The sequence below is a fragment of the Hibiscus syriacus genome, unplaced genomic scaffold, assembly GCF_006381635.1.
Source record: "Hibiscus syriacus cultivar Baekdansim isolate YM2019G1 unplaced genomic scaffold, ASM638163v2 tig00005459_pilon, whole genome shotgun sequence".
Taxonomy (NCBI): Eukaryota; Viridiplantae; Streptophyta; class Magnoliopsida; order Malvales; family Malvaceae; genus Hibiscus; species Hibiscus syriacus.
In genome coordinates this window covers 1,481,996-1,499,363 of record NW_024062058.1, presented here as the reverse complement: position 1 = coordinate 1,499,363, position 17,368 = coordinate 1,481,996, and the positions used below count along the sequence as shown (strand labels likewise).

The following is a 17,368-nucleotide window of genomic DNA, read 5'->3' as shown; positions in this document are numbered from 1 at the left end:
GTCATTCGCAATAAGATGAATATCAGAATGTTCATATTCAACTCATGTTTCTTTTCATATGATTAGTTTTATATGAAATCCACTCAAAATCGATAGAATTAAACTTAAAAAAATTATATTTTTTTAGGGTTTGGGGGCTTTCTTGTATTTATAGATTTGGGGTGTTTATTTGAATGTTCGAATGGAGAGAAACATTATTTCTAGAAGAAGAAGAACATACGTCAAAACTAGCATCATCAGATGGTCATCAGAGGAGACCAGAGCATTAGCACATCGAATCTTTAGACAATTTTTTATCGGTTTTGAGTGGATTTCATGGAAATCCAATCTGATGAGAAGAAAAAGTAGTGAAATATGAACATTTTGGTATCGATATTATCGCCAAGGATGATTTATGACGGACAAGGATTGACTATTAGCAGTGGATAAAAAAGTTCAAATCCTAAAACTGAATATTTTTAAAGTTTAGTGACAAAATCGATATATCCTTAAAGTTCAATACACAAAACGACATCGTTTTGTCTACATAACCACAACGACAATAAGATCCATTGACATCATCGTGCTGTTAAAATTTCAATACACAAAAGTGAGGCATTGATGAACGAGAAAATAAAAATACAAATCATTTAAGATCCTATGAGAAGGAACGATGATACGAGATTTTGGTAGAAAGTTCCATGGTGGGAACTTAAGCTAAACCAAGTGGGGCGGCATTAGATTGAGTTAATCTTTTTTGAGTTTTCTTTCTAATGAAAAAGATGTTCGGTTTTGTATTTATACAGAACATTCGGAGAGGGAAGACTGGTTAGTGTGCCTAAAGTGGGTGCCTCGTGACCATTTGTGCTTAATAATGCTATCTTAACTTTTATTCCATGAAAATTGTGATGAATGTAGAGACATGATTGGGCCAAAATCGAAAGCTTTTCGTATTGTTCCCTATTATAAGGGATTTGAATGAATAAAATTATATTTAATTTATCTATAGAGCGACAATGACTAAAAATAGTATTGTTTTCTCTAGAAGTTTTTGATTCAAACTGTGTGTATGCGAGTGTATGTACGTAGTCAATTGTTAAAAATGATTATAAACAAATATTGTCTTATAAATCACCATATACTATTAAAAAAATTGATGTCATTTTAAAAAATAATTATTTTTAAATTTTAAATTATTTGAATTAATTTATACATTTGAGTAGAGCTTGAATTTTCAAAGTTTGAATATTCTAAAAACCAAAAAATTAAAATAAAATTGTTGTAATCTTTAACTAAGTAATTTACTTGTTTTACATCTCTGTCTTTAATCTTCTTGTTTCTTCATTTCGTTCTTTGGTGTAAGTTTATTTTTTATTAAATTTAAATCACGTCTTCCTTAACTATTGTAGAATATCTATGTAACTTGATTTTTGTTTTCAATTTAGACTCTTAACTTTGTATATTTCTTAGTTTTATATTTATTTTTTAACTCCTCAAATACTATAAAATATCTATATAACTTTGATTCATATTTTTATAACACATTTCTTATTTTATCAATTTAATCCCTCAACTTTATATTTTATTTATTTTGGTCTCTAATTGTGACTCTTTGCAAATTTTGTATTCATATCAACCAATGAACTCTTTTTATACTATCATCAATATTTTGTTGTCAAAATCCATTATTTTTTAAGACTGAACATTATAAATATATTATATAAATTAAAATAATATTTAAATTAGTAAATAATATTACAAATTTTACTTACACATACGAAAAATGATATGAGAAAAATCCACATATGTATATCGCATATAATTAAAGAGAGTTGTTTAAAATGGAGTAAGTTGGTATTATGACATTATTATATTTGCGTTCAAATTTGGATAAAAGTTTAAATAAATATATTAGATTTAACTCGAATTTTATTAATTCGACCTGATATAAAAATAGTACTCATAAACTCGACTAACTTAAATTTTTCGCTTGATTCGAATGAATACTCAATCCGAATGGAGAGTGGCATTGCACGATCTCAACTGGAAAACAGAACACATTCAATTTTGTACATGGTCATGTTAAAACAAAATGAAACTCCTTTGTGTTTTACTAGTATTGGATATGTATTTTAGAGAGGGGGAAGGAGAAGGGGGCTAAATCTCTATCATCATGTATAAAAGTAAATTATTCTAATTTTAGAGAGGAGATGAGAAGAAATATGAGAAAAATATGGGTTAGATTAAAATATGTATTTTACAAAACAAAGTTTCATTTTTCAATTCTACCTAACAATCTTTTTTACATCCAACCAACACATTAATAAAGCAAGGAATGTCGTAGGATTAAGACCAACTAAACTGAGAAACCACCAATTTTCTTATCCCATTTTATTCCTCACCTAAATTTGTATCAAGAAATCCAAGTGTATTTTGTAAAATAAGAAATATGTTGAGTGATACACGCGTAGGAGCCATAATTCATAGGATTAAAGTTGGTGGACTTAAGTGGAAAAGAATGACAATAAAAGCTGAGGTTACTCTTATAAAAGATAAGAAACACTTAAGAAGAAGATCAATGATGCACATCAATGTTACAACATTTATCATTCCACAAATCCAAACATTTAGTTTAGGCCAGGAGAAGTAAAATATAAAAGTTGAGGTTATTCTTATAAAAGATTAGAAAACACTTAAGAAGATCAATGATGCACATCAATGTTAGAACATTTATCATTCCGCAAATCCAAACATTCAGTTTAGGCCAGGAGAACTTTATTTTACCTAACAGGTCTTCACCTTACAAGAACCAAGTCGTACAGTATTAAACATGACGAGAGAAATATACACATTTCTTGGTTTGATAAAAAGAACACTCCTTAGCAATACACTTATGTCGTTATATGAAGCCTCACCCTACTACATGTGTAACATCCCAAAATACGGGTTAGTGACCAAAAGTGTAAAATTTCAGAATATGGTGATTAAAGTATAATAGTTTAATAGTTTAATGATTTGTTCGGAAATATTTCCTAAAAGTTTATAGTAATTATCCAAAGAATTAAAGGGCAAAATGGTCATTAGACTTGAAAATTATAATTAAATGATATATATATATATATGGATAAGGAGGGGAGATTTTCCAGAAAAATCTCTTCTCTCTTTTCTTCTTCATTTTCTCTTCTCCACGTGTGAAGCCAAGCAAAGGTGAGTTTTCTCTTGAACTGATTATGTGCTGAAATTTAAGTTTAGTTTTGATTATTAGATGCTAAGTAAGATTAAGGAAGGATTAATTTGCTTTAAAACAACAAAATGAAGAGTTTATGAGGATTTAAAGATTTGAAGTTTTTGAATGAAATATCGAAATAAAGTTTATATTGAGAATTGGAAGTTGAATTTGACTTGTCATCAAGTCAATTAAGGGATAGGAAGTGTTAGAATAGGAATTTGAACATGTTGCAAAACTAGTATAATTTTTGCAATTACATAGGAATGATTAGATTTGAAGTTAAAGAAGTGATTAGGGAATAAGAATAAGTTTAAGTATGTGTATTAAAGTTAGGAGTATTAAAGGAAGTGAAATAGGAAGGTTGAGCTAAAATAAGGTGATTTTCGAGCTCAAAATGGATTTCTGGCTAGGGGAATCGGTACCCATTCAAGGGGAATCGATTCCCCCTCAAACGAGTATGAATTCCAGAATGTTGGGGGGGAATCGATACCCCCAAGGGGGGGAACCAATTCCCCCATAATGAAAAAAAAAAGAAGAAAGAAGAGAGACTAAACTATTAATCCCTTAAATTGGTAGGATATTAGAGGTTAATTTCAAGACTTGGGCATCTGATAATCATCTTGAAAATTATGCTTATGAAGATATGGAACGTGACTTTGTTTCAAAGTAAACGAAGGGTTAGAATTGATTCAATTCAAAAAAGGCTAAGGTGAGTGCATGTGCATAACATGATTATGTTAGTATATTCAGTTTTAGAACTGCGATAAGTCTAGATTTAATATCTTGATACATGATTCATTCAATATTATTAAATATGATATGAATTCATACCATATACATTATGGGATATACTATGCAGATTGTGGTAAGTCTATGTTCCAGATTAGAGCTTATATATGAATGAGTTACGAGATATCTATATTAGGTATATGAAGTGAGTGTGCTGTGTTGTTATGGTTATATGTATGAATGAGCATATGTATTGACATGTTACAATATATATATATATATATATATATATATATATATATATATATATTATATGAGTTGTGTAAATATGTAGATAAATGTGTTAATATGTGAAATAGTTAAAATGATCAATATGATTTCATAAATGAATAAGAAGTATGAAAAGGACATAAGAAAAGAATATGAAATATACAGAATATGAATATGAAATCATATGAGGGATGACATGTATGTATGTATGTATGTATGTAATGGTTATATGAAAAGGTATAGGTAATAAGATGATCATATGAACATGTGATAAAGAGCTATAGAAAAAGAAAATTGTGATATGATGTATAAATATGTAATAAGGTAAAAGACAATGCCATGAGATGAGTTATGAGAACTGTAAGTATAGTTGGTATGCCAAGAGTCAAAGAACTACCTATGTCTTTCGAGACATATGGACAGTATACCTATGTTCTAAGGAACATATGGATAGTTTACCTAGGTTCTTCAGGACCTATGGATAGTTACCGAGGATCTTTATGACCTCTGGATAGTTACCGAGGATCTTTATGACCTCTGGATAGTTACCGAGGATCTTTATGACCTCTGGATAGTTACCGAGGATCTTTATGACCTCTGGATAGTTACCGAGGATCTTTATGACCTCTGGATAGTTACCGATGATCTTTATGACCTCTGGATAGTTACCGAGGATCTTTATGACCTCTGGATAGTTACCGAGGATCTTTATGACCTCTGGATAGTTACCGAGGATCTTTATGACCTCTGGATAGATCATTCGGAAAAATTCATGGAGCTGTGGGGACAGCATACGTGTGCACAATCTCATAATACTCGTATACCTTGGGTTCTCAATAGTGTATATGGACTTAAATAAGACATAACGAGGATGTATATAGTTGTATCTTAATATGGTATTATTACGATTTGTATTGGCTCATATGTGGTATAATAAATGATAGTATGATAGTATAATTGTGTTTGAATAGTAGACGACATGGTTATATTTTAATAATTCTTTATGATGTAATTATGCCTCACTAAGTCTATGACTTAGCGTGTAAGTGTTTTTACACGTAGGTTTAGAAGAGCAGGAGAATCAAGAATAGGAATTTGCAGATCAACCTATCTCTACTCAGCGATCAGATCAGAAGTAAAGTCACAGTAGGTATTTTGTTGTATGTAGTGTGTTGGCATGTAAGAACAGTGTTAGTTCAAATGCTCTGATTAGTTTTGTCTTATTTTGGTTAACTCGTGTGCAGTGACAATGTTATTTTAATCAAAGTTTTAAATTTCATTGGTTTTCGTTAAAAGATTAAAGTTTGAAAAGTCAATGTGACACCTCAGACTTGTATCCGGGTCGGATACGGGTTGAAGGTGTTACATTTAATGGTATCAGAGCTACGGTTTAGTCGATTCTCGGCATAAACCGGAGTCCATAGTGTCTTAAAAAGTGTTCATGCCAACACAGTAGTAAGAACTTCTGATCTGATACGAATAATGAGTATGTTGTTTAGCTAATAGAAATATTTGGTTATCTCTTATTAGATGTCCGGACAAGATAGCTCTCGGGGTGAAGCGAGAGATGATAGATTAGCTGAAAGTAGTAATTCACCTGCCCTGGCCAGGCAAGGTGAAGGACAGGCACCCTCTGGAGTGCCTGTACAAGATCAAAATGTATTTTTCAGGACGTTAGGCACTATTTTGACACGTTTCCAAACTCCTGCATCCTCAACGCAGAGGATTAATATAGCCAAAGAGTTAAAAGGATTAGGAGCTCCAGAGTTCAAAGGTGAAGCCGAAGAAGGTCCTGTTGTTGCGGACCTTTGGCTTAATGATGTAAAGATCATGTTAGAGGGACTCCACTGCTCTGATATGGAGAAACTAGACGGGATGGTCTCTTTGCTCCGTGGGCAAGCAAGAATCTGGTGGACGAATGTTATTCATAGGATGCCAAATGATCAGAAAACATGGTATTTATTTTTAGAAGAGTTTAAGCACAAGTATATAGGAGATCAGTTCATCAGGAAATGAAGCAAGAATTCTTGAATTTGAAACAGCTGAATCGCACAGTGTATGAATATGAGTGTGAATTCAACAAGTTAAGTCGATTTGCGGCCGAATTGATTCGGACAGAGAAAGAAGCATGTGAGTGGTTTATTGAAGGACTACGACCAAGGCTAAAAGAGATGTTGAATGTTTTGAACTTGTCCTCATTTCAGGAAGTAGTAAATCGTGCTAAAGCTCTAGAAAGAGCTCAGAACGAGCGGTTTGGGGATCAGAAAGCTCAATCTTCCAAAAGAACGGGGGCTTCGTCGAGCTCTGTACCACCCAAGAGAGGTAGAGATTCTGGGTTCCAATACCAAGTAAGGCCTGAATCAGTGGTATCCTCTGCTAGAGGATCAAATCAGATGAGAGCTAGACAGACTCAATTAGGAAAGTCTGGTGATGGAAGAGCACAACAGAGACACTGTCAGATTTGTGAGAGATATCATGGTGGGGCATGTAGAGTTGAATCTGGAGCCTGTTTTCGATGTGGGGAAATAGGAAATTTCATGAGAGATTGTCCACTGGGGACAGGAAAGCCTCTGCAGTCGGAGCGATCTGCTTCGATATCCCAGAGAGGACGGGGTAGAGGTAGAGGAAGAAGTCAGACAGAATTTTCTACTCAACAGGAAATGCGCTCTACGGCTAGAGTATAATCTCAATATCAGTGAAGACAATGAGGATCCAGAGATAATAGCAGGTATCTTCTATTGTACAGTAAATGCTTTATGATATTAGTTGATATGAGCTTGTATAACCATATAAGAGTAGAGAATGGGTGAAAGAATTGAGAATTCAATTAGAAATTATTCATAGTAATATGACAGTGACAAATTTATTAGAGTACAGTGTGTGGATAAGTAAGATATATTGAAAGTGTCCCATTATAATGTTAGAGGATTTATATCATTCTGAAATAGAATAGTTTCTTTGCTGCATTGATAAGATAAGGTATAGGGGATGATTCTTATAAGGAGAATATTAAAAGATCAAATGATGCAGAATATTGTTATAGAAAAGTTTAAGAATATGTACATTAGTGATCAGTTTATAAGACAAAGGAAAATGGAATGGTTGAATCTGAACCATAAAAAAAATAATAATAATAAATATAGATGGATTATTGGTATGGAGTGATGAAAATAGAGGTTACTGTCTATATAATGAGTTACATTATATGGATTTTAGAAAGGTTAAAGTAAAATGCATTGGAGATGTGTAGATAATATCTTATCTCCTAGTGCAATGAAAATTCGAGGACGAATTTTCTTAAGGGGAGGAGATTTGTAACATCCCAAAATACGGGTTAGTGACCAAAAGTGTAAAATTTCAGAATATGGTGATTAAAGTATAATAGTTTAATAGTTTAATGATTTGTTCGGAAATATTTCCTAAAAGTTTATAGTAATTATCCAAAGAATTAAAGGGCAAAATGGTCATTAGACTTGAAAATTATAATTAAATGATATATATATATATATATATATATGGATAAGGAGGGGAGATTTTCCAGAAAAATCTCTTCTCTCTTTTCTTCTTCATTTTCTCTTCTCCACGTGTGAAGCCAAGCAAAGGTGAGTTTTCTCTTGAACTGGTTATGTGCTGAAATTTAAGTTTAGTTTTGATTATTAGATGCTAAGTAAGATTAAGGAAGGATTAATTTGCTTTAAAACAACAAAATGAAGAGTTTATGAGGATTTAAAGATTTGAAGTTTTTGAATGAAATATCGAAATAAAGTTTATATTGAGAATTGGAAGTTGAATTTGACTTGTCATCAAGTCAATTAAGGGATAGGAAGTGTTAGAATAGGAATTTGAACATGTTGCAAAACTAGTATAATTTTTGCAATTACATAGGAATGATTAGATTTGAAGTTAAAGAAGTGATTAGGGAATAAGAATAAGTTTAAGTATGTGTATTAAAGTTAGGAGTATTAAAGGAAGTGAAATAGGAAGGTTTGAGCTGAAATAAGGTGATTTTCGAGCTCAAAATGAGATTTCTGGGCTAGGGGAATCGGTACCCATTCAAGGGGAATCGATTCCCCCTCAAACGAGTATGAATTCCAGAATGCTGGGGGGGAATCGATACCCCCAAGGGGGGGGACCGATTCCCCCATAATGAAAAAAAAAAAAAAAAAAAGAGAGACTAAACTATTAATCCCTTAAATTGGTAGGATATTAGAGGTTAATTTCAAGACTTGGGCATCTGATAATCATCTTGAAAATTATGCTTATGAAGATATGGAACGTGACTTTGTTTCAAAGTAAACGAAGGGTTAGAATTGATTCAATTCAAACAAGGCTAAGGTGAGTGCATGTGCATAACATGATTATGTTAGTATATTCAGTTTTAGAACTGCGATAAGTCTAGATTTAATATCTTGATACATGATTCATTCAATATTATTAAATATGATATGAATTCATACCATATACATTATGGGATATACTATGCAGATTGTGGTAAGTCTATGTTCCAGATTAGAGCTTATATATGAATGAGTTACGAGATATCTATATTAGGTATATGAAGTGAGTGTGCTGTGTTTGTTATGGTTTATATGTATGAATGAGCATATGTATTGACATGTTACATATATATATATATATATATATATATATATATATATATTATGAGTTGTGTAAATATGTAGATAAATGTGTTAAATATGTGAAATAGTTAAAATGATCAATATGATTTCATAAGAATATGAAATAAGAAGTATGAAAAGGACATAAGAAAGAATATGAAATATACATAATATGAATATGAAATCATATGAGGGATGACATGTATGTATGTATGTATGTATGTAATGGTTATATGAAAAGGTATAGGTAATAAGATGATCATATGAACATGTGATAAAGAGCTATAGAAAAAGAAAAATGTGATATGATGTATGAATATGTATAAGGTAAAAGACAATGCCATGAGATGAGTTATGAGAACTGTAAGTATAGTTGGTATGCCAAGAGTCAAAGAACTACCTATGTCTTTCGAGACATATGGACAGTATACCTATGTTCTAAGGAACATATGGATAGTTTACCTAGGTTCTTCGGGACCTATGGATAGTTACCGAGGATCTTTATGACCTCTGGATAGTTACCGAGGATCTTTATGACCTCTGGATAGTTACCGAGGATCTTTATGACCTCTGGATAGTTACCGAGGATCTTTATGACCTCTGGATAGTTACCGAGGATCTTTATGACCTCTGGATAGTTACCGAGGATCTTTATGACCTCTGGATAGTTACCGAGGATCTTTATGACCTCTGGATAGTTACCGAGGATCTTTATGACCTCTGGATAGTTACCGAGGATCTTTATGACCTCTGGATAGGTCCTTCGGAAAAATTCATGGAGCTGTGGGGACAGCATACGTGTGCACAATCTCATAATACTCGTATACCTTGGGTTCTCAATAGTGTATATGGACTTAAATAAGACATAACGATGATGTATATACTTGTATCTTAATATGATATTATTACGATTTGTATTGGCTCATATGTGGTATAATAAATGATAGTATGATAGTATAATTGTGTTTGGATAGTAGACGACATGGTTATATTTTAATAATTCTTTATGATGTAATTATGCCTCACTAAGTCTATGACTTAGCGTGTAAGTGTTTTTACACGTAGGTTTCGAAGAGCAGGAGAATCAAGAATAGGAATTTACAGATCAACCTATCTCTACTCAGCGATCAGATCAGAAGTAAAGTCACAGTAGGTATTTTGTTGTATGTAGTGTGTTGGCATGTAAGAACAGTGTTAGTTCAAATGCTCTGATTAGTTTTGTCTTATTTTGGTTAACTCGTGTGCAGTGACAATGTTATTTTAATCAAAGTTTTAAATTTCATTGGTTTTCGTTAAAAGATTAAAGTTTGAAAAGTCAATGTGACACCTCAGACTTGTATCCGGGTCGGATACGGGTTGAGGGTGTTACAACATGGTTATTTCATTTCTTTGCAAGCAACTTCTTTGGAAGCTTAGACTTTAGCAAGAAAAGACGGGCAGCTCGCTCTTGCAATGTACCACCACATTTAAGCCCGCGTTCCTGCAGTTCAGATTTCAACCGCTCCAATTCAAGAACCTTTAGAAATGATAAAAATAGTTAATGATGTATCATCGTTAAGCATTATAAAAGCAACTGCATCACCACGAGGCCCATGACAATTCAATTCATATGCTGATTTTAAATTTCACTCCATGATATCTTTTCTTCAATTATTAAATTTGTCTGGTCCAGTAACTTTGAACACAAGAACATGAAGACAAAGCTAAAATAACATCAAATAGCTACGGCCAAATTTACTTGGGCTAAAGGAAAGCATTTGATAAAATTGCAACCACAAACCGCTGAATATCCTATATCATCTAGGTATGCAATCATTGAGTTGGTTGAAAGCAGTATTTTTCTAACGAGCTCGATGTATCAATGGTATTGATTTTTATTAGTATTAAGCTCAGGAAACAGGTAAAGAACTTCAAGTGTTCAACCATACCTCCATCTCTTCTGAAGAATTGAAGTCGTTAAAGTTCAATGGCTTTTCTGGTTCTGTAATGTTAGCATTTGAAACTATTGTTTCTTTGTGAACTTCTGATTTCGGTTTAGAAGAGCAATTGACTTCATTATTAAGTTCAATTCCAACTCCTCCATTTTTTGCAACTGGAACACTGGAATGTTGACCAAATATTTCCACCGGATCTTCCGTTTTAGTTCCATTATGTTCCAGCATCCCATCAGCTTGAGCTGCTTCACTTCCAGCAATGGCATCTCCTTCAACCATGGCAGGAGCATCTTCAGCACAAGATTCCGAGCTTTGCTGCAGAACAACCTCTTTTTCTTCCTCAGAGCCAGGCTCACTTGAGGCTCCACCTGAAAATTCCATATCCTGATTCCCCCCGAAACCAAACCAGAACTCTGGATAAGGTATGGAAGAATCATTTGTGGTGGTCTATAAGTCTGAGTCTGCGTCTGAGTCTGCTTCTGATGGAAGTGGGACGCATTTACCATCACCAGAAGGTGGTCCAAGCAGTTCTTTACAGCCGAACAACTCTGGATTTCATTCGACTATCACTTTCCTCAAAAATGCATTTGAGATTGCCACAACTCAGACACAGGTATTGCTTTCTGGCTTTTCTAATTTGGCTTTTTAGTTGTTGCAGGGAGGATATATATATATATATATTTTCATACTTCTTCCTCGGGGAATTTTTAGGTTGAGCAACCGTTATGCCTTGAATGCATGAGAGTGTTGTCTGACAAACTTGATAAGGAGGTTGAAGATGTGACCAGGGACATTGAAGCTTATGAAGCCTGTCTTCAGCGATTGGAGGGGGAACCACAAGATGCTCTCAGTGAGGCAGATTTTCGCAAGGAGAAATTAAAGGTAGCTGTTTGGTAGTCTCTATGAGTAACTTATATGCTAAAGGATAAAAATTATGGTTCTCATACTAGTGCTTAATCTACCTAGTGGATCGCTAAAGGATTTTTAATATATTTTTTATGTCTGGTCTGGACACTAGTTTTTAGTTCAGTAAAAATATGAATAAATTTTGGGTTTCAAAATAGGATTGTTAAATCTCTGAGGTATCCAAGATGCTGTCATTGGTTAACTGGATGAGTCTCTTTGAATTAGCCAAAAAAAATCCATAAAAATAACTTCTCCCAAAGTTAATCTGCAATATAATATTGAAGGAATATGAATAGTAGACCAGAATACTAGTAAATGATCATTCATCATAATCATATAAGCATCAACTTTATTGTAGTGTACCAACACTTTTGTTTTCCCTGTTTTACCTTTTTCGATCTCCTTTTTAAAACTAGAATGCAAAGCACACCTTGGTTTGTATATAGCCAACCAGGGTCTTTTTTAATTATCAGATCCTTGTGCTTGTTGGAATCAATGTGTAACAGGCATTGGCAAGAATTTAACATTTTTCAGTTTCAATTAATCGCTCATCAGGTTTGTTTCTGATGTGGTTTCTTGACCATTTTTCCTTTGACTTAGTCTGATCGGTTCAGGCAGTTCATGATGCTTCAGCAAATGTCAATGTTACTAATGTTAATTTGAATACTATGCTATTGCATCAAGCTTCTATTCATGCTGAAGTATTATATACATAGTTGTAAATGGTCGGTTTAATCAACATTTGCAAACAAAATTTTCTTTCAAGTAACAAAGTGAACTCCTTAACTGTCTTCTTAAATCTTCTGCTTAACAGGAAGAGAAGGATGCAATTTTGGCGAAGACTGAAGTCTCACAAGCACATTTAGAGTTGTTAAAGCGAACTAATGTGCTCAATGATGCTTTCCCCATCTGGCATGATGGAGAGTTTGGAACTATTAACAATTTTCGTCTTGGACGATTGCCTAAAATTCCAGTAAGAATTGGCATCATTTTCCATATAGAAAATTGTTTTTTCCTGGTGGCGAAGAGTGACTGATATTCTTCTTGCTTTTGGTTTAGGTTGAGTGGGATGAAATAATTGCTTCCTGGGGTCAAGCGTGCCTCCTACTTCATACAATGTGCCAATATTTCCGACCAAAATTCAGTATCCTTTTCCCAATCTGTGTTACTCTATGTAGTAGTTCCATGAGAATCTAAGCCAGACTTTTTTTTTTTTTGTGGGGGAAGGGGTGGTTGATCAAGTTGAATGAAATCAACTCTCTTTCCATGCCATCATTTATATAAATTCCGCATGTGTAAGTTAAAATAATAGTTAAAATGTCTTGTATGCCAACTTTTATGAACTTTGTTACTTTTCATTACTAAAGTGATTTATAAAGTGATACCTTAATCGGTGACTTTTAGCTATCGGATAAAGATAATTCCTCTGGGAAGCTACCTCGCATAATGGACTGCAACAACAATACGTATGAGCCGTAAGTGTTAAGAATTTTAACTTTTTGAATGATTTGATTCAGAATCATAAAGTGCAAGTATGTGAACCTGAAAGCGTTGGTTAATTAGGGTCTCGTTAAAACCTCCCTCTAAGCTTAATTAGGGGCCTCTAAGCTTAAATAGGGGAAAAGAGTGCCCATAATAATATTAATATAAAGGAAACATTACAAATAGTTCAAATCACATACAATATCCTCTTAAAAAACCACCTAGTCAAAACCTGTAGCATCTCACTACCAAATTATAACCGATCTTGGCAGCGAACAACAACTACCCAATGCCTGCTTTCGCTAAGGAGTCCAACAACAAATTACAATGCCTAGGTATCCACCTTATACGCATGCCACAGTCCCTTATAATACCAATCAAATTTAACATCAAGCTAGATAAATTCACAGGCAGATTCGACCCATTTAAAACCCAGTCAACCATAATTTTACAACCAGATTCTACTATTAACATGTATCTTTCTCTCCACTCAGAATTCAGAAATTTACCAACTCTAACTGAGACAGCAAGAAGTTCAGCCATATTTGGTGGCTCTAACCCATAATTTTCTGAAAATTGAAAGAGGATCTCACCTTCCAAACCCCTCAAGACCCCCCCCCCACACCGCACTTATCACCAAGAGACAACACCGCCCCACCCACATTCAATTTTCACATAACCACTCGGAGAGAGAATCCATTTTAAAATAACCTGCCTCTTCACAGCTTTAAGACAATGATTTTTTACCAACAAAGGTTCTCACTGTCTCTTTTCTTCATTTTAATTCATAGTAATGCAGCTCGACTCTCAAAACTTTAAATATAGTGTGTTTCGTTAATCTTACTTTTTCAGGATCATGCAACATGAACAAAAGTGTGAGCACATCTAGTTAATTATATTCGTTGTGGGTGGCTTGGTTAAGGAGTTATATGCTCATCACTAACAATTTCTGGTCTGTTGCTGTTAAACCAGCCATGAGCTGGAGCTTAAAACAGCTTCTAAAATTGAGGACTGAAAGGTCCTCTATTTTGTCCTCTCATACTCCGAATGTTAATACTCTCTGGAACGAGATTAGAGTTAAAAATCATAAAGTTAAATGTCACTCTTTACTTTGGTTCCCACATCTCATTCCTAAGCATAGCCTCATTGTCTGGATGGCGTTTCTTGACCGTCTTCCTACGAAAGAAAGGCCTCATTGTCTGGATTGTTAATGACATGAACTGTATTTTTTGTGTTGCTGCTGTGGAAACTAGAGACCATATTTTCTTTGAGTGTACTGTTGCTTCCTCCCTGTGGTCTGCTTTATTTTCTCTTAATGGTTTACAGTTTAAACATCATTCTTGGGATGCTTTTTTCGATTTGGCTGCTGCGTGTTGGAAGGGCAAATCCCCACTAACTACCATCATGAAAATTGCATCTAATGCCTTGATTTACACTATATGGAAGGAAAGAAACAAGAGGTTGTTTCAAAGCCAATCTTCTACTGTTGCAGAAATGTTCATAGCTATTAAGGAACTGGTTGGTCTTTATCTAAGGGGAAGAAATATTAGAATACTAGGCTATGTTAATATTAATCTTTGTAACCAATGGGGCATTGTTTGATGGCTTAATTGCCTTTCTGTTTGTTGGATGCTTCTTGTAACTCTAACTCTATTGTTTTATGCAGTTTATTGCCTTTGGGTAATAAAAATTTGAATTATCCAAAAGAAATGTATTTAAAAATCTATATCTTTTCAAGATTAGAGTTAAAGAATATCATTTTGATAAATAATTAGATATGTAATTTTAAAAATCATATTTAGGTAAAAAAAGTCATTATATTATATGTTTTTTTGGAAGTCACCTTTACGTTATTTTAAAAAGGCTTAATATCCAAATAAATGCCCAAATTATACTTTTTTACCCAAATTGGTGCCTATATAATTTTTTGGCCCAAACTATGGTTTTGCTTCATGTGGTGGCATCATCCGTAATAGTGAGGGAGATTTGGAGTTTGGCAATGCAATAAAATTTCAAATCATATTAATTATTTACAAAAGAAATTTGCTTAACAAAAAGATTATTCAAATGAGACGAGGTTCATTTTTACCTGTAAATTTTTATATTATCATATATTTTTATTTCTCTTTCAATTTTAATTTTCTCATCAAACGTAAATTTGTAAATCAAAATTAAGATAAAATTTAAATCATAAAATTTCAATATAAATCTAAAAAATCAAAGACAAATATATATATATATATATAGAGAGAGAGAGAGGGATTTATGGGGATGGCAATGCAATTATTCTGGAATTGATATCTTTAAAAATGTTTTGGACGGTGGAATCTTTTAATCTAATTTTGACTTTAACTTGACAACTTCAGCTCAGCCAGTCAAAGTCTTCATCTTATCCACTCAAATTCAGCTAGGAATTGAGAATCGTGATTGAAGGGCTCTCTCTTGCTGTTTTTTATTATTAAATTAAATTTATTCTAAATCCTCTTAATTATTTGATAATGAACGTTTGATCATCTTGCTATAATCATTGATGCTCGGACATGTAATATTTAGGAATAATATTAATTTCTTTCATCATTGAGATAAGTCGATTCGTGCCTCTTGCATTTTTCTTTAGTTCAAATTGATTGAAATGTTTTTATACATGTTAGTCACCTTAGCACAAGTATGATAAAAACTATTTTTGCCTAATACTTGATTTCCTTTCATATTTTAGTTTTTTTTCTTCCTTGTATTGGTTTCTGTATTGTTTTTTGTCAGTTTATCGTACTATTATCTTATCTATTATTTTGTCTCAACAGTCATTATTGTTTGAAAACCCATTTCGCTCAATTAGATCATGCCACTTATAATAAAAACTAAAAGTATCATAAATAATGAAAAGAACTCATAAACATAAAGAATGACAAATTCAAAAGAACTCTCATAAAAATGTATAAAATTTCAAAAAGAACTATAAAAATAAAAAAATGATTTTAATTTTCAAAATTTCTATTACTAATTGCGACTCTCTGTTAAAATCAGAAAGAATAAGCTTTGTTTCCATCGATTGTTTGCCAATTAATCTGGTTAATGTTACATAAATGACATTTTAATTTGACAAGTGTTGACCATTAAACACATTCAAATAGGAGGAAATAGTTATTGCTTAATTGTTTTAAGTTTATCTTTTTAACTTTTTAGATAGCCGACAAGAAGGAAGATCCAAAGGAAAGGGCAAGACTTGGCTTGCACTCAAAGCAAAATAGAAAAGGCCGACACTTTTTCTCCATTGCTTTGAACGCCTGAACGGTGGCGTACTAAGATTGGATCCCATGGACTTATCCCAGGGTTTTTTGCAGTCTGAGCCCCGACCGACCGACATCTCTAATGTTTTCTCAAAATGCTTCTTTTTTATTTTCTCTGTCTAACAAAACAAGGGTAAAATATAAATTTTTGTAACTGAATTTTATCCTCTATGCTATTTCATTTATTGTATTATTGATTTTGTTTGATCACTCGAATGTTAAAAAATTAACGGCGTAAAAATAGACAATTATATAGATGTGAAACAAAGGAGTTTTGGTGAAAATTTTTATTTTTTAAAAAGGCATCATTTTTAATGTCGTTAATTGTTTGACGTCGGAGTGACAAAAATAGGAAAGAGATTAAAGTTCAGTGATCGAAAAATTTATTATATTAAATTTGGTGAGGAAATTGAGAACTTTTAAAGTTCAGTGAGAAAATTAGAAGAGGGTAAAGTTTATTGATGAAATTTGTAGTTTTCCCAATAAGAGAAAAACCTTGCACAGTGAATTCTAAATCAATTAAGGTGGTTTATTTTTGGGATGGGATATTCGAATCTTGAAACAGCTTTCACTGTTGCAACAGGATGTGTTGTGCGGTAAACAAATGCTTATTGTGTTCATTTTCCACTTCTGACCAAACAGCTCCTTGTCTGCCACCTAACCCCGTCTCTCCCTCTTCCTCTGCATCACTTCATTTGGCAAAAACATTAATGGAGGACCATTTTCTCATAAAGGGAAAAAACATTAGTACCATGTCCATATAGTTAAAACTTTCACTCGAAACTTCAAGCTCCTTCTTTTTTAACATCAAAGCCGATATTATGCGATGGAGACAGATGTGGATATAAATATATAATGCTGTCGTGGTGGTATTGAACTCCACAACAATGTTCAAATGGCTATGGATGGATGGCCTGTCATTTTGCGGTCACT

General features: G+C 33.1%; 3 protein-coding genes across 3 annotated transcripts; 2 read left to right on the top strand and 1 right to left on the bottom strand.

The window, feature by feature from the left end:
- Positions 1-10,207: 10,207 nt before the first annotated feature.
- Positions 10,208-11,141, bottom strand: LOC120199458 (replication stress response regulator SDE2-like). Its single transcript, XM_039200526.1, has 2 exons — positions 10,755-11,141; positions 10,208-10,342 (listed from the first exon to the last, which is right to left on the bottom strand). Exons 1-2 carry the CDS (start codon positions 11,139-11,141, stop codon positions 10,208-10,210), a joined length of 522 nt encoding a protein of 173 aa, XP_039056457.1.
- Positions 11,142-11,169: 28 nt separating this feature from the next.
- On the top strand, positions 11,170-13,096 carry LOC120199457 (beclin-1-like protein). Its single transcript, XM_039200525.1, has 7 exons — positions 11,170-11,373; positions 11,472-11,653; positions 12,173-12,221; positions 12,281-12,367; positions 12,481-12,639; positions 12,726-12,810; positions 13,071-13,096. Exons 1-7 carry the CDS (start codon positions 11,185-11,187, stop codon positions 13,079-13,081), a joined length of 762 nt encoding a protein of 253 aa, XP_039056456.1. The 5' UTR covers positions 11,170-11,184; the 3' UTR covers positions 13,082-13,096.
- Positions 13,097-14,363: 1,267 nt separating this feature from the next.
- Positions 14,364-16,436, top strand: LOC120199456. Its single transcript, XM_039200524.1, has 2 exons — positions 14,364-14,666; positions 16,332-16,436. The coding sequence occupies exons 1-2, from the start codon at positions 14,364-14,366 to the stop codon at positions 16,434-16,436; spliced, it is 408 nt and encodes a 135-aa protein (XP_039056455.1).
- Positions 16,437-17,368: the final 932 nt, after the last annotated feature.